The sequence below is a fragment of the Zeus faber genome, assembly GCF_960531495.2.
Source record: "Zeus faber genome assembly, chromosome: 11".
Lineage (NCBI taxonomy): Eukaryota > Metazoa > Chordata > Actinopteri > Zeiformes > Zeidae > Zeus > Zeus faber.
The window spans coordinates 15,980,455-16,004,560 of record NC_137205.1 but is presented as its reverse complement, the minus strand read 5'-3'; the positions used below and the strand labels follow the sequence as shown (position 1 = coordinate 16,004,560).

Genomic DNA, 24,106 nt, shown 5'->3' with positions numbered 1-24,106 from the left:
AAACTGTGTTGTTGTTTTTTTTTTATGGAGGGGGGGGCAATGAACACAAAAACCACACGAATTCACGAGGCCCCCCGAGCGCACGTCTTTCCATATATGACATGGAAAGACCGCCTGTGTTTATAACCAAGCGACAGCTATAAAGTTCAGAAAAGACAATACGCCAAAACCCCAGACAATATCTAGTTTCATCTTACGACGATTAATATTATAGCGATAATATCACCCAGCCCTACGTCACGGCCCCTCGCTCTCGCTACACTGAATACGGTGAACGCCGTCTTTCTGATCGGGCGGAAGGATAGGCCGCCTCGTGACGTAATCACCACGCGCCCGCCAGGAGGTCCTTCATGTGTGTGGACGCCGGCGCTCCGCTCAGCGTGTTGACGAGGTCAAGCCATGTCTCGCTGCCTGAATCTGTTGAAATTCGCTCTGGGTTCCACTCGGAGGGTCCCCTCCAGACTTTTATCACATGGACGAGGACCCGCGTGTAGGACCGCGGCGAGCGCCTTCCCCGGAGGTTGGTTCAGCGGTGTCGTTTAGTTCAGCCCGCCTTCTAAATGCCGAACATGTTTGTTCGAACCGTTTCCAAATATGTCCAGTACCATCGCAGTGCGTTCTTTTGGATACCAGTGACCTGGCACCGTAAACTGGGCGACGTTTACAGGTTTCCGTCAGATTTGGCTGCATCATGTAGCAGCCCTGAGGTATTTCATCATCAGGGTGTCCTCACCGCCTTTAAAGAAACACCTCATTAAATAATCTTCCATTCTAATGTATGAGTTCTTAACTTCTGATTTAATTTGGTCAAATGTTTTTGTTTGTCAAAACGAGTTCCTGTTGGAATAATAATGCCTATTCCAGATGAACCCAACCCACCTTCTACTCACCTGTCACGTTCACCCATAATATTATGGTTATTATGAATATGATTTATACTATCAATAATGTCAATGTTAGGCTTATTATTATTCCGATTACTTTTTTCAAAATGAAGTTTTCTGCATCGGACTCAACATTTCTGAGATCACGCTTAATACTTACCCTCATGCATTCAGTACATTTGCAAATCCCTCCATAATGCACAACGACCCCCTTAACCCACCCAGCCCTGCCCATCTCTCTCTGGTGAGCTAGTTAAGCCTAAACATAATACTTACATGTATCCTCACCTGCAATACTTTATTGAGTTAGAGAGAAATCATTTCTCCAAAGGTCAGACTTAAGTTGTCTCCAAAAATCAGACTTAAGGTGTAACTTTGTTTGAAAAAGGTATTCAACTTCACACTCTGATACCTGCAGACACCCTGTTTTGTGTGATTTAATGACAGTGAGGTTAACTTGTGTCATGGTCATCACCCAGCTGGGTTCGCATTCGGAGAGCTTTTGCCCTTCACTAAACAGCCTCAATACGTGTCCAAAATCTTGTACACCCCTTGACCAGACGCCCAGAGACGGCAGCAGCAGAGGTGGTTGAGCAGACCTGGGGTGTGGAGCTCGCAGCATCTTTGCCAGACCTCCTGCTACAGCACCCAGGAGGCCGAGAAAGAGCCCGAAGAGGAGCCGCTCCACACCATTATCAGCGATACGGAGAATGTGCAAGGTGGATATTAGTTGTTTTGTTTGGACAACCAAGATGTTTTCCATGTCAGAGTGTCGATTGCACTGACGTTTATTTACCTTTTGAATCACATAGGAAGCTTTTCGAAACATGAGTTTCAGGCTGAGACGAAGAAGCTGCTGGACATTGTCGCCAGGTCTCTGTACTCTGAGAAGGAGGTGAGTTTGTGTCGGACGGGATGAAAATTAGCAATTTTTCTGGACAATATTTAGTCCACTTGATTGTTGTGACATTCAACAAGACTATTTCCAGGATTGGTACATTTTTCAAGAAATTATTATTATTATTATTATTATTATTATTATGATCAACACCCCCCTATATTAACCGGTCCCTCCTGTTCATTCAGGTATTCATCAGGGAGCTGATCTCGAATGGCAGCGACGCTCTGGAGAAGCTGCGGCACAAGCTGATCACAGGAGGCGGCGACACGGCCCAAATGGAGATCCACCTGCAGACTGATGCTGCCAAGGGCACCTTCACCATCCAGGTAAGTGGATTCTTTCCTGCTTGAATGAAAAAATAAATAAATAAATAATTAAAATGTTGTGATTGGTGTCAATTTATTTCTGTCCAACAGCCAATTTACTGCTGGGTTTTTGACACCATGTTGACTGTATCCGGTTTTCCTCAGTTTAAGTACAGTGGTACCTTGAGTTAGGAGTGCACTAACATACGAGTTTTCCAAGTTAAGAGCCATCATTCCCTCCAGCAAAAATTTGAGTTACGAGGAGCGAGCTTCAGGTAGCGCCGCTGGTGGGCGTGGCGAGCAAATCCGGCCAGCATCCCGCGTCTCACTCCTTCACTTCATGTACCTGAGCGTGGAAGCATCGCTTTTGTGTTTTGTGCTCGCGATTTGTGCTTTTTGTGCAGTTATTTTGACAATTTTTTTTCCGAACCATGGGTCAGAAAAAAAAAGTGCTGAGAAGAAGAAGCGGATGATGTCCATTGACTTAAAGTGCAAAATAATAGAAAAACATGAGCGGGGTGTGCGTGTGATGGAATTGGCGAGGCAGTACGCGCGTAGTATTTCTATGATATGTACCATACTAAAGCAGAAGGAGGCGATAAAGGGTATTACGCCAGCCAAGGGCGTTAGAATAATGTCTAAGCTGCGGACCGCTGTCCATGAAAAGATGGAGAATCTGCTGTTGGTGTGGTTGAAGGAGAAGCAGCTCGCAGGAGATAGTGTGACGGAGGGTATCATCTGCGAGAAGGCAGAAAAGAAGAGAGATCTACACATTCTCTTTTATTGTGTTTTATTATGTTTTTATACAATATTTGTCATTTATAAATACATTTTTCTTATTTAAAAAAAAAAAATGGGGTGGTTTATTGGGGGGCTGGAACGGATTAATGGCATTTCAATTAATTACAATGGGGAAAATTGATTTGCTATACGAGCAGATTGAATTACAAGCTCTGTCAGGGAACAAATTAAACTCGTAAGTCAAGGTACCACTGTACCTTGCGGTAGTTTGCTACCTGGTGGATGAATGCGGAACTACACACCAAGATCATACACTTGGCTGCTCGATTTCGATGAGAATTTTGTTTCTTCTCACAGGACACAGGAGTGGGGATGAACCAGGAGGACCTGGTGGCCAACCTGGGGACTATTGCCCGTTCTGGTTCCAAGGTAGCCCTTGGTTCATGTGCCCTGAATGGACATTCTCTTCCCTAAAAATCAATAGGAATTATTCATAAAAAATATATTTTTATATAGGCCTTCCTGGAGAACCTGCAGAACCAGGCTGAAGCCAGCAGCACTATCATCGGTCAGTTTGGAGTGGGCTTCTACTCTGCCTTCATGGTGGCAAACCGTGTGGATGTCTACTCCCAGTCCGCAGAGCCCGATGTCCCTGGATACAAGTGGTCCTCTGACGGGTAAGGGAATGAAATGCCCCTGCAGAAACCTGCTGAAATTGATACGATCAAAATGTTTGGATTGAAGTTGATGCCGCTGACCCTGCAGCTCTGGAGTGTTTGAGATCGCTGAGGCGAGTGGCGTCAAGCAAGGAACTAAGATCGTGCTGCACCTCAAGGACGACTGCAAGGAGTTTTCTTCTGAGGACAGAGTCAAAGGTAGACTGTCGATGCTGTATTCACAAGACCTTTAAAACCAGAACTACCACTGCAGTCTGTAAATCACATCTGATCGACCGTCTCTCCACGTCAACGCCGCTGTCTTCTGTCGCTGTTTCAGAGGTCGTCACAAAGTACAGCAACTTTGTCAGCTTCCCCATCTTCCTGAATGGACGGCGACTCAACACGCTGCAGGTGGGTCTTGTCCGTCTATCGCTATTTTGCCGAACCCAGTATTCCTCTTGTTTCAAGTAGTTACATATTGCATAATGTTATAGGTTGGTTCAAGTAAATTCAGGGGGGAAATTTTCTTAAATACTGGTTGTATTTGCTAAAAGGTGTGCTATCTTTATTCTTTTGCCAGCAATATCAGATTTGACAAATTCAGGGTTCTGATTAATGTATCTCACTCTAATCGAAATGATAATGCCTGTGTGTGTGTGTGTGCGTGCGCTGAAGGACTCCCTTTGCGTCAAGGTTCGGCTCTTTATCAACGTCGGAGCTAGACGTGACAGTGTTTTAACCTTTAACCCCTCCAGGCCCTGTGGATGATGGAGCCCAAGGAGATCAGCGAGTGGCAGCACGAGGAGTTCTACCGCTACGTGGCGCAAGCCTACGACAAGCCGCGCTACACGCTCCACTACCGCGCCGACGCCCCGCTCAACATCCGCAGCATCTTCTACGTTCCTGATGTGGTGAGCAGAGCAGTCAGAACTATGACATCATCGACCGTTATTCAGGGTTCTTACCGGGTCCTTGAGATGCTTGAAGTACTACAATTGAATCCTTGGAAATCCAAGTATTTGTATACTTTGAAAATAGCCCCTTTTGTGCTGAAATGATTGAAAAGTAATTTGAAAAACAAAGGTAATTGAAAACCTGATAGTCCCAAGTTTTGTTATTCAAATCCTAATGTAACACAATTTCTCCAAAATTGCTTTTATGACAGATTATAAGGAGGAAATGTTGAGTGAATCCAGCATGGCTGGAAATAGACAGTTATAATTGTAGATGCTAATGTTATTAATAATATTAGTGGTCGACCGATATGGGTCAATCAATGGCCGATGCTGATATCTAAAGAGTGGGGTGGCTGATGGCCACTTTATACAGTGGTGTGAAAAAGTGTTTGCCACCTTCCTGATTTCTTTTGCATGTTTGTCATTTAAATGTTTCAGATCAAACAAATTCAAATATTAGACAAAGATAACAAGTGAACACAAAATGCAGTTTTTAAATGAAGGTGTTTATTATTGAGGGGAGAAAAAAAATCCAAACCTACATGGCCCTGTGTGAAAAAGTGATTGCCCCCTATTCCTAATAACTGGTTGGGCCACCCTTAGCAGCCACAACTGCAATCAAGCGTTTGCGAGAACTGGCAATGAGTCTTTTACAGCGCTGTGGAGGAATTTTGGCCCGCTCATCTTTGCAGAGCTGTTGTAATTCAGCCATATTGGAGGGTTTGAGCATGAACCGCCTTTTTAAGGTCATGATGCAATCTGAACGCATCGGACGCATGCGATGGTGCGCTTTATTGCCTTATTGAAACAAAACTAAAAAGAACAGTGGTGTGTTTAAAAAAATGTTGTTTCATACAAGTTATGAAACAGACAAAAACAAAAAGATAAGTAAAATCGCCATGGGAAGGCACGCGCGGCACAGCGCTGTATAGAAAATAAAATAAAACTCCACTCACATTCTCTGAGTGAGGTTTATGCTAAAAAAAAGGAGGGCTTGAAAGTCATAATCCACCTTTCTCATCAGTGCTGACGCTAATATTACAAGCTAGTCATATCAGTCGCCCTGATGTGAGTGCGGTGGATCACACGAGTGTTTTGGATGTTCGGTGTCCAGAAGCCAAGCATGTTTGACGTGAGCCGGGAGATGGGCTCCAGCGTGGCTCTGTACAGCAGGAAGGTCCTGATCCAGACAAAGGCGGCTGACATCCTGCCCAAGTGGCTGCGTTTCCTCAGAGGTCAGAGGTCGCATCTTCTCATACACAATGATGCGCATAGTTTTACTCTGCTGAAAAATTTCCATCTTTTTCCCTTCCCTGTGGTTTTGACAAAATGATGTTTTGTGTTTCTTGTCGTCAGGTGTGGTGGATAGTGAAGACATCCCCCTGAATCTGAGCAGAGAGCTGCTGCAGGAGAGTGCCCTCATCAGGTACAGCAGGTTTTTCCTGTTTTTTGTTTTTTTTTGTTTATTTTGTCTCAATCACTACAGTTTCACAATAGTATTTCACACCCATCACTAGAACTGTCACAATTATTACTACATAATCGCCTAATAATTGAGCAGACTGGGATCATTTTGTAAAATTGTTAGATTTCACAATCATGTTTCCGTGGAAATGTGAGGAGAATTTCAAGCGAATGTGAGAAAAGTTGCAAAAAACGGGGTTCTTACCAGGTTTTTGAGCTGCTTGAATTTCATCCTCAGAAATGTAAGTACTGGAATACCTTGAAAATATTTTGTGTGCTGGAAAAGTCCATCACCGTCATTGAAAACCTGTGATACTCGCCACTGTTTTTGTTATTCAAATCGTAACGTAATGAAAATGTTAGATTCGAGGCGTCATTCGGGTCACGAGGACGCAACCTTGCCGTCCACCTCTGCCAAGCATCCTTCTTGCCAACGTTCAGTCTCTGGAGAACAGCGAGTGAAGGACACTAAACGGACGTACAGAGAGACTGGAGCTACAGATGGAGCAACGGGACACCAGATGCTTGTGGCAGCGGCTGCAGACTATAACAAACTACAAGAGCAGCTCCACCCCAGCCATGAGTGTGGACGCCTCCCTAGCCAACGAACTGAACTCCTTTTATGCGCGGTTTGAGTCTGGGAATAGCACCGCTAGCTTGCCAGCTAATTGGAGTTACACCGCTGGGGATGAGCGGGCACTCTGTGTCAGAGCATGACGTCAGGAGGGCTCTGATGCAGGTGAATACCAGGAAAGCTGCGGGCCCAGATGGCATATCTGGGCGAGTACTGAAGACCTGTGCTAACCAGCTAGCCCTGGAGTTCACTACAATATTCAACATCTCCCTGGCTGAATCAGTGGTCCCGTCCTGCTTCAAGAGGTCCACTGTCGTTCCTGTCCCGAAGATCGCCTCTCCAGCCTGGCTGAATGACTACCATCCGGTGGCCCTCGCCCTGGTGGTCATGAAGTGTTTCAAGAGGCTGATTAAGGATTATATCTGCGCCTCCCTCCCCCGCACCTTGGACCCATTGCAGTTTACGTACCAGCAGAACAGATCCACGGATGACGCGGTCTCCCAGGTACTGCACACCACGCTCACGCACCTGGATGGCCGGAAGGGGGCCTATGTGAGATTGCTGTTCATCGATTATAGTTCAGCTTTCAATACCATAGTCCCCACCAGACTGGCTATCAAGCTGAAGGAGCTTGGACTGAATACTCCACTGTGTGCCTGGATCCTGGACTCCCTCTCAGCCCGGCCCCAGGTGGTCAGGGTGGGGAAGCACATGTCCAGCCCCCTCACTCTGAACACAGGATCCCCCCAGGGCTGTGTCCTCAGCCCCCTACTGTACTCCCTGTACACACATCGCTGTGTGGCCAGGTACAGCTCCAACACCATCATCAAGTTTGCTGACGACACCGTTGTCGTGGGCCTGATCACCGACGGCGATGAGAAGGCCTACCGCGTGGAGGTGGCTGACCTGTCACTCTGGTGCCAGGACAACACCCTCCACCTGAACGTCAGCAAAACTAAGGAGCTGATTGTGGACTTTAGGTGAGGATTACAATCAAGGACGCACGCGCCCTTGGTGATTAATGGAGCTAGTAGCAGAGCCCGAAGGATCATGAAGGATCCTCACCACCCCAACAATGGACTGTTCCAGCTGCTGCGGTCGGGCAAGCGCCTCTGCAGTCACACAGCGAGAACAGAGAGACTGAGACAGTTTTTTCCTGCAAGCCATAAGAACTGTCAATGCTGACCTCACCAGGGGTCCTCACTGAGCCATACACATAGGCTCCACTACCTTACTGTACTGTATGTAGCATACTGTACTGCATACTGTGTCACTGTTCTGGGTTGTTCGGTGTTACCGTATTGCTGCGCCGTACTGTTGTATACTGTGCTGTATATCTCACAAACACTACCTCACTTTAATCACATGCCACTTTAATGCACATATCTGTATATACATAATTAGCCTATCCCATATACATAACATATCCTTTATCTATTTTATTTTATTTAATTCTATATATTTTGATTTTATTCTATAGTATTCGACTTACTGCATTACGTTTTAGGAATCAGTTAGCCTCTTGAATCTTGAGATTATGTTAGGGAAATGTACATTTTATCCAGTACACTTATAATAGTAGATTAGAATGAGATTATTAATAGATTGGGTTCAGGTGAACTGTCTACATGAATTTTTATGTTAAACTTTTATTTTCAATGTCAATAGAGAGCTCTTCTGCTATGATGGTATCATGCAATCAACAAAAAAAAATACAATTTACTTAATCCCATCTCAATTCCTTAATCAATCTCACTGATGATTTATGTTTCAGAAATCTTTGCATTTGTATTTTATTTTACAGATTTAAAATGGTTTTTTTTCCTCTGTATTTCAAAAATATCTGATTTATTGTTATTTACATGTTTACATCTGATAACTAACACTTAATATCCGTCGTCCAGGAAGCTGAGCGACGTGCTGCAGCAGAGGATCATTCGCTTCCTGCTGGACCAGAGCAAGAAGGAGCCCGAGAAGTACAACAAGTTCTTTGAGGACTACGGCCTCTTCATGCGGGAAGGCATCGTCACCACACAGGAGCAAGACGTCAAGGTCACCGCTCACTAGTTAACACTTTGAGGGGAGGTTTCGCACATGGGGTTTAGTCTAAATTAGGACTAAATTAATTCCACTTAAATTAATCTAGAATCAAAAAAAAAAGTCTTTCTGGGACGCTGCTTAATATAAGATGAGTTAGTTGTGGACTAAGTTGATAAAGGACCGGGCAGCTCCTTCTCCTTCTTTGCACTTTGACAGCAAAATAACCAGCTCTGGAACCGGGAAACTGGTTCCACAGCGGCACCACTTGCTTGCTGGACTCAAACCAAGAACTGCTTACGTCAGGGGCTGGAGGGCGAGGACAAGCGAGCCAGAGCAAAACATTGTGACACTGTGTCATTTTTTTACCACTTTTACTTTTACCACCAGCTGTACAGAATTCATGGATGCAAAATCTTGTCTGTGGAGCTCTCTAGTGGACAAATCAAGAGGACATATTGTAAGATCTAAATATATCATACTTTATTGAGTGGGAGTGCACTTCTTCTTTAAATTATTAGAACGCACAAGTTGTGAGCCCACGGGCTCAAACTCCGGCAGACCGCAGAGTCCGGCAGTGAGGCTGGAGTGAGGGAGCCCTGGGCTCCACGACTGCCCAAGTTCAAGCCCGCTCCGTCCCTGGTTTCCAACGTTCCCTTACCAAATTATCCCGATTTCCACCACAATTAAAATAATATTATACTTGTTTTCAGCGCTTACGTAGACATTTGTCATGCTCTGTCCCACTCATTAACAAACCCAATACAAAAAAATGCACCATGAAACATAAGAAATAATATTAATAAATATAGCTGCAAGCAGCAATGCACAGGGTCCATTTTAGTCGTGTTAGTGACGAATAACATTTTGAAGATTCTCCATAGTAGAAACAAACAACTACACAGATTCAGCCCGATTGCATATATTGTAATACACACAATATTTATTGAACATTAACATTTATTTGGAATTGTACTTATTGTGGAAGGGCTTGTGTGTGAGAGTAATGACGTATTTAGGGAAGTTACGTCATTTTAGTTGTGACGTCTTTCTGGGGTTTTAAATTTCTGACGGGTTACGGTTCCATGAAAACCGATAAGCATTGGCGTCTTTCTGTGACTCATGTCCCTTAGTCTGCCTGCGCGAGCACCTTGTCTCGGTTACACACATTTTAATATTTTAAGATGTTATAGAGCTTATTGTGTCTAATCAGCAGGTGTCATGACATTTCACTGCATATATGTATGACCTTAAGTATATGTAGGTGACAAATAACCTCTGGAATCTTGAATTACAATTTCACGGGTCATAGTTTTCCGACGCGTTCCTAGTACAAGAACGCGTCACTCATTCCCACAGTTGGGGTGGACTTGACTCAACGTGGTCACGGGTTTTTGTGGATTAATGTTTTTTTGTGTCCCAAGTTTTTTTAATGGGTTATGAAAAATATTTGACGTTTTTATGTGATTATTAACAATTTTCAGGATACTATTTTTCCGAGAATATGAACTTAGTATCCACTCCCCGATTTTCTATCTTCCGCGAATCCACCTTCATAAAGAGAAACACAACACCGCATCTAACACAGGGTTATATCGGAATACATTGTCTTCATTTACAAAAAGACCAAAGAAATAACATATCAATCAAACATCCCAGCAGACATCAACCAGGTAAGACGGTACATAAACACACATAGACGCCTAGTTTGTAACTTTCAACCACACTGCACACTGAGCACGGCGCAAATGAACATTCAGAACTACATTCTGCGCATTTATAGCGAATCGGATGATGATGTCACAAAGCGTCTTAAGTTTTTGAACATTGCCGTGTCGGTGAAGCATGAAGCACGAAATTTTGGTCAAATTTAGTCCGGTTTTCAGTATTTTCTCCTGTGTATGTTGATCAATTTGTGTGAAACTTGAACCACGACATGTCTGTGACGTCCCTGTTGTAACGACACCTCAACCATGTCCGTAGCTCTAGCGGTCGTGCTGTTCCGGACATTTTTAGCCTTGGAAATTTGGGATGGACCTATAATAATAATAATAATAATAATAATAATAATAATAATAATAATAATAATAATTGTCCCCCATCCTGATGAAAGGGTGTGGACGTATACAGACATCTGCAGTGATGTAATGCTGTGGCTCTCGGGCCTGTTGTTCCCGTGGAAAAGCAAACCGGTTTTGAGAAGGTTCGCAAGTTGAACCAACTGTGAACCGGCATTCGCACCAGCCCAGAACCAGAACTAGGTTTGCGTCGGTAGAAAGGGGGTATCTGTCTGGTCTTGGTGCTGGGCTTGGTCCAGATAATCCATTTTGTCGTTTGTCGAGGTCGATCTGGAGGCCACATCCATTAATCCAAAAATATAAACCTGGCCAGGTTGAACCTAAGCCTCCACCGAGATTGTGAATAATCTTCCTTCTGGAAATCTTTTTTTTTTTTTTAACCAAAACTTGGGGCAAGTCTGAGACTATTTTAAAACATGGCCGGGAAAGGCCATTTCAGTAAATTCAGATTAAAAATGGGATTTGGTCTAAGATTAGGCCTAAAGATAAAATAGAGCTTTTATCATCCCCGTTGGAAAATTCAGTTCGAACGGAACGTTGTTTTAGCGACACTAGGGCAACAAACTTCAGACTCATTATTAGAGTCCATTATGTTTTGAGGGTTTTTTTTTTGTATCAGAAGAGAGTATTTCAAGGTGGAGTGTGATTTAAGTATCGTGTTGTGAGAGCTGAGGTCTAAAATCCGCCGTGCCGCTGCAGGAGGACATCGCCAAGCTGCTGCGATTCGAGTCCTCCGCCCTGCCCGAGGGCCAGCACACCAACCTCATGGAGTATTCCTCGCGCATGAAGGCAGGAACGCGAAACATCCACTACCTGTGCGCCCCCAATCGCCACCTGGCCGAGCATTCCCCCTACTACGAGGCCATGAAGCAGAAGGACATGGAGGTGAGGGCGGGAATATCAGAGGGCCATGGACACGAGGACAAAATCAAATGTCACAATATTTAAAACATTTCAGTCCAATAAGGAATACCTATGGAGACGCAGTCTATAACTACAACTATTATTCTACCGTTCAGGTGCTGTTCTGCTACGAGCAGTTCGACGAGCTCACCCTGCTCCACCTCCGGGAGTTTGACAAGAAGAAGCTCATCTCCGTGGAGACGGACATTGTGGTGGACCACTACAAGGAGGAGAAGTTCCAGGACCCCAAGCCCGGTGAGATGAGGTCCCTCCCCCTGCCCTCATGGTTCGCTCAAGTCCGTCCTCTGAAATTTGTTTCTTTATTTACACATATAAAAAAAAAGGCAAAAGATATAGTTACAATATGTCATTGATAATATATCATTTGCAAGGGAATATGAAGGAGAATTTGATAAATCTCTACAGGGGCTTGAAATGTGGCATTCTCTGGGCAGAATATTACAGGAAGTAATCTATTACACAAGTCTAAATCAGTCATAAGACACCTGCACGCATGCGCACGCACACACACACACACACACACACATCAAGAATACCCGTTCATAATACATGCTAAGTATACACTATCATTAACAGAGTAAGAGTGTACACTCATGTGATATGGCTTAAAGTTTTCATAAGACAGAAATATAAATAAGAATATACGCTCAACTAATGGCAAGAAAAAAAACAAGCCATATTTATAATAGTCCTTTTGACTCGCATGACAAGAAAATATTGTTTGCACCCAGCTTACATAGGCAGCCCATATGGAAGTTCTTTATTTAACACCTTAACGGTGGTGTCAGGATTCTTATGGGAATAGAAGACACTAGTGTCATCTGCAAATAAATTTTCCCGATGTCTCAGACAGTTTGTCTGAGACATTGGGGAGGTCATTGATTAAAACAAAAATTGCAAGGGCCCAAGTATTGCGCCTTGTGGTGCGCCACAGAGTATGGGAAGAACAGAAGACTTTGTTCCATTCCAGGATACAAACTGCTGTCCATATTTGAGGTAACTGGTGAACCAGAGCAGTGCATTGATTTTTACTCCAAGATGTGAAAGCTTCTGAAGAAGAAGATGGTGATTGACTGTGTCAAAAGCCTTTGATAAGTCAAAAAAAAAAATACCTATAGTCTTTTCCTTTCTATCTCTAGCTTTGTATATTTAATTAATTATATGTGTAAGTGGCAGTGGCATATACACTACTCACAAAAAGTTAGGGATATTTGGCTTTCGGGTGAAATTTATGGAAAATGTAAAAAGTTCACATTACGGTGATATAACATGAAAGTAGGTCATTTAAGTAGAAGCATGCAATGGTGATTTCCTCATCTCAAACAATTTATTAAAACAAAAGACAACAACAGCGGTGGGTTTACCACAACAAAAAAAGTCAATGTCTCAATAACTTGTCATGTTCCCTTGAGCATCAATTACAGCTTGACAACGACGTCTCATGCTGTTCACAAGTCGACTTATTGTCGGCTGAGGCCTGGCCCCCCCACTCTTCTTGAAGGGCGGCCCTCAGGTCATTGAGGTTCTGGGGCACAGAGTTACGAGCCTCTACACAGCGACTCAGCTGATCCCATAGGTTTTCTATGGGATTCAGGTCTGGAGAAAGTGCAGGCCACTTCATTTGAGGTACCCCAGTCTCCAGCAGCCGTTCCCTAATGATGCAACCTCCATGAGCTGGAGCATTGTCGTCCATGAAGATGAAATGAGGCCTGTGTTGTTCATGCAGGGGCACAATGACTGGATTAATGATGGTATTCAGGTAGTATGGGCTTGTCACTGTACCATTCACAAAGTGTAGGGCAGTTCTGTATTGACTAGACACACCTGCCCACACTGTTACACCACCACCACCAAAGGCTTATCTGGTGACAACAGTGGCTGATGCTTAGCTCTCTCCTTGACGTCTCCAACATCGTTGGCGGCCATCAATTCTGGTCAACGTGAATCGACTTTCATCAGAGAACAGCACTGAGGCCACTGGTCCCTCGACCAACGTAAATGCTCCCTGGCCCGTGCAAGACGATGATGCCTGTGCCTGGTGGTGTGGTCAGGTACCCTTGCAGGTCGTCTAGCACGCAGACCACGCTGATGGAAACGGTTTTGAATGGTCTGACGTGACACTTGGTGCCTCTCACCTCCCTTAAATGTGTCTGGAGTTGAGTGGCATCATCATCCGGTTCCGCAGGGCACTGTTCACAATGAAGCGCTCATCAGTGTGGGATGTGGCCAAAGGACGTCCACTTCTATGCCTTTCTGTGACTTTCAGTCTCTGTATCTCTGTTGGAACCTGCTGATGACACTCTGTGACACTCTAAGCTCAGTGGCCACTTCCCTCTGAGAACATCCTGTTTGAAGCCTCATAATGGCGAGGTACTGTTGATCAATTGTTAGGTGTCGTCTTGGTCTCATGATGTCAAAATGTGAACAGCATGATGAAGAGGACTGTTTAAATACCAATTCTAATTGAACCAGGAAATGTATTGGTCGATTCATGGATCAAACACCTGTTGTGAATTATGCTGTTCAGCTCCTTGTTAGAGAACAGCAAGTTGTGCAAAAAAGTACTGAAACATTGAACAGTTGGACATGTGCATTCAAAAGTTTAGAGAAGGTCAAATTAAGTTCACCTGTAAAGGTTATAGTGCATTTTAGGTTCATCCTGAAATTTCACCCGAAAGCCCAATATTCCTAACTTTTTGTGAGTAGTGTATATGTTGAATGTCTCTTTCTTAACCCATACTGATGTGTATACAGTTTATAATATTGTACATATTAAGATGTTCAGTAAATATTTGACAGACTCGCTGTTCAAGCTCTTTTGACGTAGCAGGCAGGATGGAGATTGGTCGATAGTGGTTGGAGACGGCTGGGTCATCGTCTTTATAAATAGGAATAATCTTGGATATTTTTTGTTCAGGAGGAACGATTCCCTTTTCCAATGAGAGATGGAGGAGATTAAAATTGTTGGCAATTAATTGTGGATCAGTGATAAGACTCCCATCAACCTTAAATTCAATAGGTTACTCCTTATGTTTATTTTTTTTGTTGAGGATAGAGTTCATTGTTTTCCAAAGAAGGGTCATGTCATTTTTGTGTTTCGATAATTCTACATTGTAGGAGTGTTTAGCTCCTCTGATAATGTGGTTGAGTTTATTTCTTTAATTTTTCAATTAGTTAAGATTAAATGGTGTGGGGCTGAGAAGGAATTTTTTGTACAGTTTCATGTTTAGTATTCAAGGATTTCATGATTGTTGAAGTTATCCATGGTTTTGTCAGTTTGTGGTGAGGTTTGGGAGACACCGCTCCGAGGGGTTAGCACAGATCACAGGCCTGGAGGATTCATTCTGATAAAGTAAAAGCCTTTTGCGGATCTACAGATTGAAGGATATCTGTCCATGGATACTCGCTGACCACTAACCACGAACTTCGCTATGTGTGCTTCATTAAAGGTTCTGTTATATTGAAGATACCGTGTTAATGCAGGTTCATCACGTTCCTTGAAAATGATTAGAAAGATCCGACAATGATCAGGAATATCCATACACAGAACAGCTGATTTCATGTTCTTCCTCAACACATTTGTAAAGATGTTGTCTGTCAGGGTGGCAGAAGTCTGTCACTCTGGTTGGTACCGCAATCATAGGATGAATAAAATGAGAGTACATTGTGTCAGTAAAGTCCTAAATTAACTTATTATTCCTGAAGTTTACGATATTGATTTAGATCACCCATTTAATAGCAGTTTCCCCCCTTCTTTAGAAATAATATCATGATGAGTCAGTATTGAATACAGTCAAAGTAGAGCTAGGTGCTCTTTAGATACGTTCAATTTCAACTTTATTTGTGGTTTTTAACCTTCCTCCTTCCCCTGAAGCCTCTGAGCGGCTGTCGCAGGAGCAGTCTGAGGACCTGATGGCCTGGATGAGGAACGCCCTGGGCCCCAAAGTCACCAACATCAAGGTAACCAAGAGACGGAGTAGTGAGTCAAATGCTGCAGAGCAAAATATATGGATCTTAAACTGAAATGTACCCAAACTCTACTGACCTGCGCTTGTGCCGATATCAAGTCTTATAATATAAAGAAATATAACTGTTTTATTGGTTAATTACAATTTTTAATCAAAGCTGGTGTTTTTTTAATGGATAATATGACTAAAATGTATGTCTTGAGCCTTGATTTGAGATCATTTGTCTATTGAAAATACATTTTACTCCTGTACTCTTTTTATTCAAAATTGCAACTTATTTTCTACAATAACTTTACTTAATGTGCATTTTGTACAGTTTTTCCTTTGGAAATAATAATGTATCGAAGATAGAAATTGGTTAAAATAAATAAATTACGCCGTCCCTAGTGCATCCTCTCTGTTAATCTTTTTTCCCCGATGTTCATGATACGGTAAAGTCGATCAAATCAGGAAGTCAGCCACCGGTTGAGAAGGTGCCCGTGAAACGCGAAAAGTAAACATTTCCGTAGGTGTCTTGTAAAAAGCTCAGCTCACGGATATATTAGACAATAGTAACAGTTCTTGAGATGATGGTGAGCTGTTAGGGATAAAACTGTAGAAAGCTTAATATTACTGATTTACAAATGGAAAACAATTCATGGTTGCCGTCGACGACCTCCGCAGGTGACCCCTCGCCTGGACACCCACCCCGCCATGATCACGGTGCTGGAGATGGGCGCCGCCCGCCATTTCCTGCGCACGCAGCAGCTGGCCCGCAGCGCTGAACAGAGGGCGCAGATCCTGCAGCCCACGCTGGAGATCAACGCTGGGTAAGGATGGTGCCGGTGGTGGAGGACGTGTGTATTTGTAAAGAATTATCTCTGAATTTGCCTTCTTCCTCCTCCTAGTCATGACCTCATCAAGAAGATGCACGCACTGAAGGACAGCGACTCTGAGCTGGCTGGACTGCTGTTGGACCAGGTACACTAGTCGTATTGAACCTCCCCCCCCCCCCCCCAAAGCTCTGAAGTGTTTCTCATCACATTCTCTTTGTGTTTCCAGATCTACGACAACGCCATGATCGCAGCGGGTTTGAATGATGATCCCAGACCCATGATTTCCCGCCTCAACGAGCTGCTGACCAAGGCTCTGGAGAAGCACTGAGCTCTTAAGACCTAAAGACTAAACCTTAAGACCCTCAGTCAACACAAGCCAGAAGGGAAGAAAGAAACCTTGTTCACCACCCTTCAATGAAACTGCCTTTTGGGAAGGAGCGCCGGAAGGCCTGGAGTGGATGGCTGGCTGGAAAGCTGCTCTAGCGACATTTCTATGTATTATTTATGTTTTTACTGTCCACTTCTTGTGTGTGTCGATTGGATGTGTACCAATCTGACTGTACCATAATCAAAATCATAGTCCCGAAGGTTTGCCGTTGAAATGAGTCACCGTAGAGGGAGACAATAACCCTTTCTATTATGATACGTCTTTCCAATCAGCCAACATCCCTGTATTGTGTTCCCTCTTTTATTCATTTTCAGAACAATTTAATACCACTGTTGTCTTTTTGAGTTCCTTATTCAAAGACTATTTCCTCGGTTTAGTTTGTGTAGTTTATTGGAAATGCATAATTTTCTCGGCATTAAGCTGTGCATAGCGCTTTCAGCTCCAGTTGGAATGAACGTGCACCGACTGAGTGGCCGCTGTTAACTATTAACTTGGCTTGTGCTTTGCTCCCTTTGTGCCCAATAACTCGACTCAACCAGATCAGTGAAACAGATGTATTGTGAATAAAACATTTATGGAACTCCCACTCAGATTTCCCCTCAACACAATGTGTTGGGGGGGGCGGTTTTGTTGTAAAATAATGGACTCTAGTGACAAACTTCAAACCTCAAGTTTAAGCTACAACCAGTATTACAAAAGAGGAATATGGGGAAAAAACTTATTTTTTTTTTTTAAGGAGTACTGCACCCTCTCCACAGTGAGGTTCAGAGTGGAAGCATCCAGTGTGCGGCCTGTGGTTTAGTGAATGAGAAGTTGTTTTTAAAAGGCTCAGTTTGTTTTCCGTCTATGCTGGCGTCCCAGCGCCTGGCGTCCGTTGGCAGTTTTGGCTCCTCCCGAGACTCCCAAGGTTCCCACTTCCGAGGTGAGCGCTCCGGCCTCCTGAAGTCCTCCGTCGGCCATTGGGGGGGGGGGGGGGGGGGGGGATAACTCATGATAACTTGTCGATGTTGGCCAGGAAGCGCTGGGCCCACCACTCATCTAGGTCTATGGGCACAAAATCTAGGAGAGACGGAGGAATACAAAGGCATTTTTGGTATCTTATCGGAAGAAGCAAAAAAAAAAAACCAAACCGACTCACATTTGTAATTTATCACACGGCTCTGTGGGATCTTCGGTTGTTATTGGCAGGCGGCAATCAGTGGTCCAGTTAGTTCTGGAAAGCCACTTCTCCTGGATTCACGTCCCACAACGGAAGACTTGAACCGATTGTGTCCGACTCCCATGAACAACAGTTAATAGATGAGTCATATGAAGGCTGCGGTTCATTTGGCGGGGCGAAAATAATTTCATTGCTTTTGAAGATGTCGGAAAGTTACTACTAGTTAATACGATACAATTCATCGTTTAAGGGTAGTTTTCCCCATGACGTCTGTCATTGCCAAACGAAAAGACAAACTAGAGCACGCATTAAAGACGTTCAAAACCATTAAGGATTTCCTCACACCAGTCATTTAAGTTCGTATGCTTTGAATGTAATGATAGTCTGTCTCATGTAATTTAATAATAATGACTCCTGTAATGTAATAGTCTGTAATATAGTGTCTCCGCCGAGGTTCTTTTTCGCCAGCGAGTCGTCTCTCTTTGTAGCGTTGCAGCACGTACTCAAATGCTTGGCGCAACGTTGGAAAACTCTCTCCGCCCTGCTCGTCGTCGAAGTCGTTAAGAGCATTAGAGCAGCGTCCCTGTCCGCGCGGCCTCTCTCCCCTGGCGAGTGTCTTTCCGGGCTTCGCTGTTGCCGAACTAAACATACGTCTCAACCTTTCCTCCGTAGGCGGCTCCCGCCCGCCCCGTGTTCATCTTCAGACGCCTCCGATCGAAATCCCCAACGTCGCGCGGCGTTGTATTGAACCGAACACGCAGCACACAGGCGTCACTTGAGCCGAAACCATGTCGCGTCGCATTTGACGGAACGAAAACACTTCGCTCCGTCGCAACGACGCCGCTCTGCGGGCGCCATGTCGCCGCCGGGAGCGTACGTTGCACGTCGCGTCCCGTTGCGTAGTCTCGCGTGATAGTGGACGCCTCTCGCGCGAGCATCACGTAATCGCCTCATCCCGTCGTCGAGGAGCAGACCCCATGAGGAAGCTCCCGGGAAAGGAGGCCGACGTGTTCATACATGGAGGTAGAAAAAAATGAATGAAGAACATCCATCGGAGCTGCGCTGATGCCGTGCAAGTGGTGAAGGCCTGGCCAGTCCAGTAGCCGCATAATCAGAGTTTGTTTGCAGACGGCAGAGAGAACCTGAGCTTAATCCTCTGCCCCAACACGGGCTGTTTATATTGCTCCAGTTTAAAGTAGGTGAGAATTAAATCCTTCTTAGGAGATCCTGGATCTTATTCCAACTCCCGTGTAAATACCAGGATATATTACACTGTATGTAGCCTTTATAACCACATTTTATATTATGTTTCCCCCCCCCCGTACAGTTAAAGCCAAGTCTTGCCTCATAATAATAATAATAATAATAATAATAAATATAGCTGCAGGCAGCAATATGCGGGCTCCAGGGTAGTCAGCCCTTCGTTAAAGTTCAATGGACGAGTGCGCTTTTTCTCTCTCTCGGATGTGTTTTGTGATGGAGAAGTTCATTCCGTGCCTGGTTACAGTAAAAATTCTATGATTACATGGGTCGTTTGGCTGGGTTTCCTACGTCGCAACTAACGCGGTGGTTATCATTCTCAAGTGGGGCGGCATCATTGTGGCTGAAATGATAATCACGATTATTTTAGTCAATATTAATAATCAATTCATTTTCACGTTTATTCATCCATTGTGGGGAACAGAATTATTTTATGGCACTTTGTAAATGAATAGAAAACTGCCTTCACAATAATAATGTGTTTTATGAACCCTTAAATAAATATACTCAAATGTACAAATCCTTGAACCAAAATAGGACTTTGTTCACATGCTATCATGTAATCTGTGTACACTGTCAACTTGCCCATGTGAGCAAGGATTTCTCCGTTGCAGCATATCTCCAAGTATATTGGCGCCATCTTGGTGAGGATGCAATTGTTAACCACAGTCTTCCACGCTACACACTACTGAACCGATCTGGATGAAACGCGAATGACGCCATGTTGGAACTGCCCCGAACACACATATTATTCATTTTGTCCGTGGGTTCGTCAGATCCATGACACCTGGGAAGTTCAGACGTCAGTTACATCTGCTGGTGCTGCCATCTTGGTGAGGTCCCGATTGTTGACCAATCACTCGACTGCAATGCGATCATGTGACCTGTGCACGCCATCATTTGGCATGCTCACACATTGTAGCAATGATAAGAAATCGTTTTTTACTAAATTATTCCACAATAATGGTTCGATCTGGATCAAACTTGTACGATGGCATGTCGGAACTGCCCTGAATACATATTTCATTCATCTTTTCTGCGAACTCATCCTGTCGGCGGATTGTCAGTTTTTCATTAACAAAAACAATGGGGCTGGACCCCTAATAATATGAAGGGTGGATACAGAAAACAGTCCATACTCACTGTCCATCTTGGGACTGGTGCTGGTCTCCTTGTAGTGGACCGGGCCCTGGGCCTCCGCCGGTGCCTGGCTGGGGCCCTCCTCCACCTGGTGCACCACCTCCTGCCACGCTGTCACAACAAACACAACGAGGGCCTGTTCACAACTCGGTTCAGGGTAACACTGTTCAACACCTCATATCTGTTGAGTCAGGTGTGTACACAGCCCTTAAGCTTGAAAGTGCTCGTATTTAACACCACAGTAAACAACAAAAACACAAAAGTCAACTTTCTTTTCCCTAGTAAAGACAAACAAATAACTGGCTAAAAGTAATGACAGTCGCTGCAAAGTGGTTCTGATGCTAATACAAAATCCGTCCTGTGGGTGTGGGAGACCTTCTGCCCTCTCTCTCTGTCACACTCAAAGTCCACGAGGGCAAGGGCTACAAAAAGTTTGCCTTTTTAAAATAACACACCCCGCGGACTTCTAAACCTCCGCACGGTCCGAACACAATCGGGTTGCGTGCGACTGGTTGACGGCGGCCGGCAACTGGAGTAGATTTTGACATATCGAGAGTGAAAAGGGAAGAGGGGAGGTTATGTCACAGCGGGGGGCCGAAATTGGGAAATAAGTACGACGAGCGAGTTCCCGAGGATGACGGTAAGGTAAGCCCGGAGCCTCCGTGATGGAGGTAGAGCGGCTGTGTGTCCTTGTCCGCGCCGCGGCCAAGGTTTGACGAAAAAGTTATTTATGAGCTCCAACCTCCAACACCGCCCACAGCCTTCACACCGAGTGGGGGAAAAAAAAAAAAAAAAAAAACCCTAATCCAAGACCAGAGACCGGTCCCTCTGACCCTCCACCCCACCCCTCTGACCCGCAGCTGTGAATGTTACACAAAACGGCGGACTTTGAAACTGGGTCAGTGGGTAGAACCTCACCACGCGGACACAGACACAACAAAGTCTTTATTCCTTCCCAGACAAACAGGTGTGAAGAAGACTGTTTTTTGTTTTTTTTTTAACGGCAGGTTAAGGGTGTGTGGGTCGTAGATTTAACGGCGGAGGACAGCGAGGGGAGGAGGGAGGAGGGGGGAGGTCGTCCAAGCAGCTGGAAGAGACCAGATGAGAGCCGTGGCGCGGTATCAGCGTCGGCACAGCTGTGTGGGAGAAGGACTGGGAGGGTGAGGAACCAGCCGCCGAGTGGCGACCAGCGGGCGTGAGGGTGCGACAGCAGTTTGTTTGGGTGGTTTCCCCCTTAACCTGATAAGCACTGTGACTAAAACAAAACTAAAAAATGAAATAAACAAGCACAAGCGGCTGGGAGATGGAAATGAGAAAGGCCGGCAACCTCCCGTCCCCTCCCAGTAGCGCTGCTGGTATTCCCAGTCCGTTCCGTCCCGTCCTTCCTTACCGTCGTGGACGAACTTGACGTTCTGCTCGTGCGCCGGCGTGAAGCCCTCCTCCCGGTGGCCGTCGGCCTGCAGGGCGGCGGGCGGCGGCTGGTGGTACTTCCTGCCGCTGGGACGGTTGAAGACGATCTTGGGCGCAGGGAGGCTGGGAAGGAGAAGAAGGAGAGTAAGAGGAAAGACTAGAGGCCTCTCCTGGGGAGGGCTGGAGTTTGGGGAAAGTCTTTTCACACAGCCCAGGTGTTTTCGGCAGGCATTTTGATCAAAGGTCAAACAGTATCTATGGCCCTACGCCCAAATCGCTGGAAGTCCGCAAGTGTACAGACGGAGCTTTTCGGAACGGGCTCCGCCGCACCCTGAGACCTCGCGGCTTGGGTCGAAGGACAGGGGGGGGGGGGGGGGGGGGGGGGAACACAGCGGGAGATCGGAATCATGTCCCACTCTCTTATCTTTCAGCGTTTTTGTTGGTTTTTTTTAAAGGCGCGAATGTTGTCTCACTGCGTGGCGCGCCACCTGTAATGTGTGTTGGTCGGGTCTCACTCGTTTAAAAAAATAATAATTATAAAAAAATGAGATTCTCAACGGCGGTGAGACCGACCCGGGTAAAACGAATGGGAAGGGTCGCAGGCCCCTGGGTTGATGATCCTTTGACAAGAATGTCAGGCGAATGCGGAGGCCTGCAGTCCCAAAACACAACAAAGTGCTGTGTGGGGAGGGGGGGGGGGGTGGAGGAGGTGGAGGAGCGTTGCAACAGCTGAATGAACGACCATGTGCCTCCCGCTCCTCCCCCCTCACCCTCACCAAGGTCATGCAAAGTCTAAGTTCAGCGGAACGAAAATATCGGCGTCGTGTGGTGTGACGGGGCATGGTGCACGACTCCTATAAATTATTTAACTTCGCCACCACCAAAGCGCAGGGCGATGGACTGCGAACGGACCAACGGGGGAATCGCTGGAAACAAAAATAAAAACAAATGTTAAAAAAAAATAAATAAAAATAAAAACAAAAAGTTCCGAAACTCACTCTGGCATGGACCAAGATGTTTGCTTGTGCTTGAAGTCGTTGATTTTGTTGTCGATCTGCTGCGTGGGGCCTTGGGGGAGCGAAGAAACACGCAGGTTGCATTGTTTGATTGGTTTGTCTGTTTGTCTGTTTGTCTGTTTGTTTGTTTGTTTGCTGCAACGGGACGAGCTGCCGTGCGTCGGCTCCCTACCTGTGCGTCTCTGGGTGACCAGTTTGCTGGGACCTCTGGTGATCGTGTACATCATGAGTGGAGGGGGGGGGAAAAAACTCCAGACTTAGCGCCCCCTCCTCCGGCGGCGTCGCTCCGCACCTGTTAATCCAACGCGCAGCGTCCGAACAAGCTGAAGGAGTCCGGGTCAACTCTCTGGAGAGCAACGGTGGCGCGGCATAATCGTTGCGGTGCGTGCGTGCGCTCCCGGGATGAGTCCGCAGTCCGGCGCCCTCCACCGGCGAGACGTTGATTCTTTGCCCCCCCCCGCGGGGTTTTTTATTTTTTTATTTTATTATTCTTTGTTATTTCCCACCCAAACTTGTCCTCGCGCGCGCAACACCTCCACAACGTCACGTCTGGTGGAACTGGTCGGAGACTCCGCCGCTCGCGCACGCCGGACGCGCGCCGCTCTACGTCACCGGCGACTCGCCCCTCCGCGGCTTTTAAAGGGACATCGCGCCCCCCCCAAAAAAGTACAACTAATGAGTGAATGCTTGCATTTATTCATTTATTGATGGATTCATTTATCTATTTCTTATCCATTCATTCATTCATTTATCTATGTGTTTATTTGTCCATGTATTTATTCACTTGTTTTTTTGGGGGGGTTATTTATCTATTTACTTTTGGTGTTTTGTTATTTATTAATCTATCGCTTTCGTATTTATTTTGTTGTTTTGTTTTTTATTTTGTTATTGAAATTGTAAAAATAAAAATAACTAATACATAAATTATAACAACATAACCATTATTTGTATGTGTTACTATTACTTATTTTTATTTGTTCCATGACTTACTTTATTTAACATTTCTTCTGTATATGTTACTTAATGTATGTACTTATGTGCATACATATTTGTTGCGGTACCATTGCATTGCATTACTGCTGAGCTGCTTCTTATCTTAAGCAAAAGAAGTATAAACAAAAATATATACATAAAAATATATACATACATGTGTATTTTCTTAATTTTTTTTTCTTTATTGTATATATGTTATTATATTTTGTTTAGTACGTTGTATGCTTTTTTTTTCAGATGTAGCTGATATTCTCTTTGCTACTCTTTGTTCACTGACGGCTGTTTTGCACAGCCTTAGGATTTGCCCTGTTGTAATTTCACTGCACCTATAACTACCCATATCTCCACCTGTATCTTGGATCCTAAATAATTTTGCCACGATCCCCCAGCAACTCTTGCGGGACCCCTAGGGGAGCTGATGACCTGAGTTTGGG

At 45.0% G+C, this 24,106-nt stretch overlaps 2 protein-coding genes across 2 annotated transcripts; one reads left to right on the top strand and one right to left on the bottom strand.

Annotated features, from left to right (window-relative positions):
• Positions 1-346: 346 nt before the first annotated feature.
• Positions 347-17,674, top strand: trap1 (TNF receptor-associated protein 1). Its single transcript, XM_080010207.1, has 18 exons — positions 347-520; positions 1,445-1,603; positions 1,697-1,779; positions 1,971-2,111; positions 3,189-3,260; positions 3,348-3,508; positions 3,597-3,706; positions 3,828-3,901; positions 4,246-4,401; positions 5,561-5,681; positions 5,803-5,872; positions 8,389-8,536; positions 11,299-11,484; positions 11,619-11,757; positions 15,398-15,483; positions 16,155-16,300; positions 16,379-16,451; positions 16,533-17,674. The coding sequence occupies exons 1-18, from the start codon at positions 400-402 to the stop codon at positions 16,632-16,634; spliced, it is 2,148 nt and encodes a 715-aa protein (XP_079866333.1). The 5' UTR covers positions 347-399; the 3' UTR covers positions 16,635-17,674.
• LOC307237490 (MAPK regulated corepressor interacting protein 2-like) lies at positions 17,354-23,267 on the bottom strand. Its single transcript, XM_080010211.1, has 5 exons — positions 22,852-23,267; positions 22,662-22,731; positions 21,644-21,786; positions 20,257-20,364; positions 17,354-17,753 (listed from the first exon to the last, which is right to left on the bottom strand). Exons 1-5 carry the CDS (start codon positions 22,904-22,906, stop codon positions 17,683-17,685), a joined length of 447 nt encoding a protein of 148 aa, XP_079866337.1. The 5' UTR covers positions 22,907-23,267; the 3' UTR covers positions 17,354-17,682.
• Between the last annotated feature and the right edge of the window lie 839 nt (positions 23,268-24,106).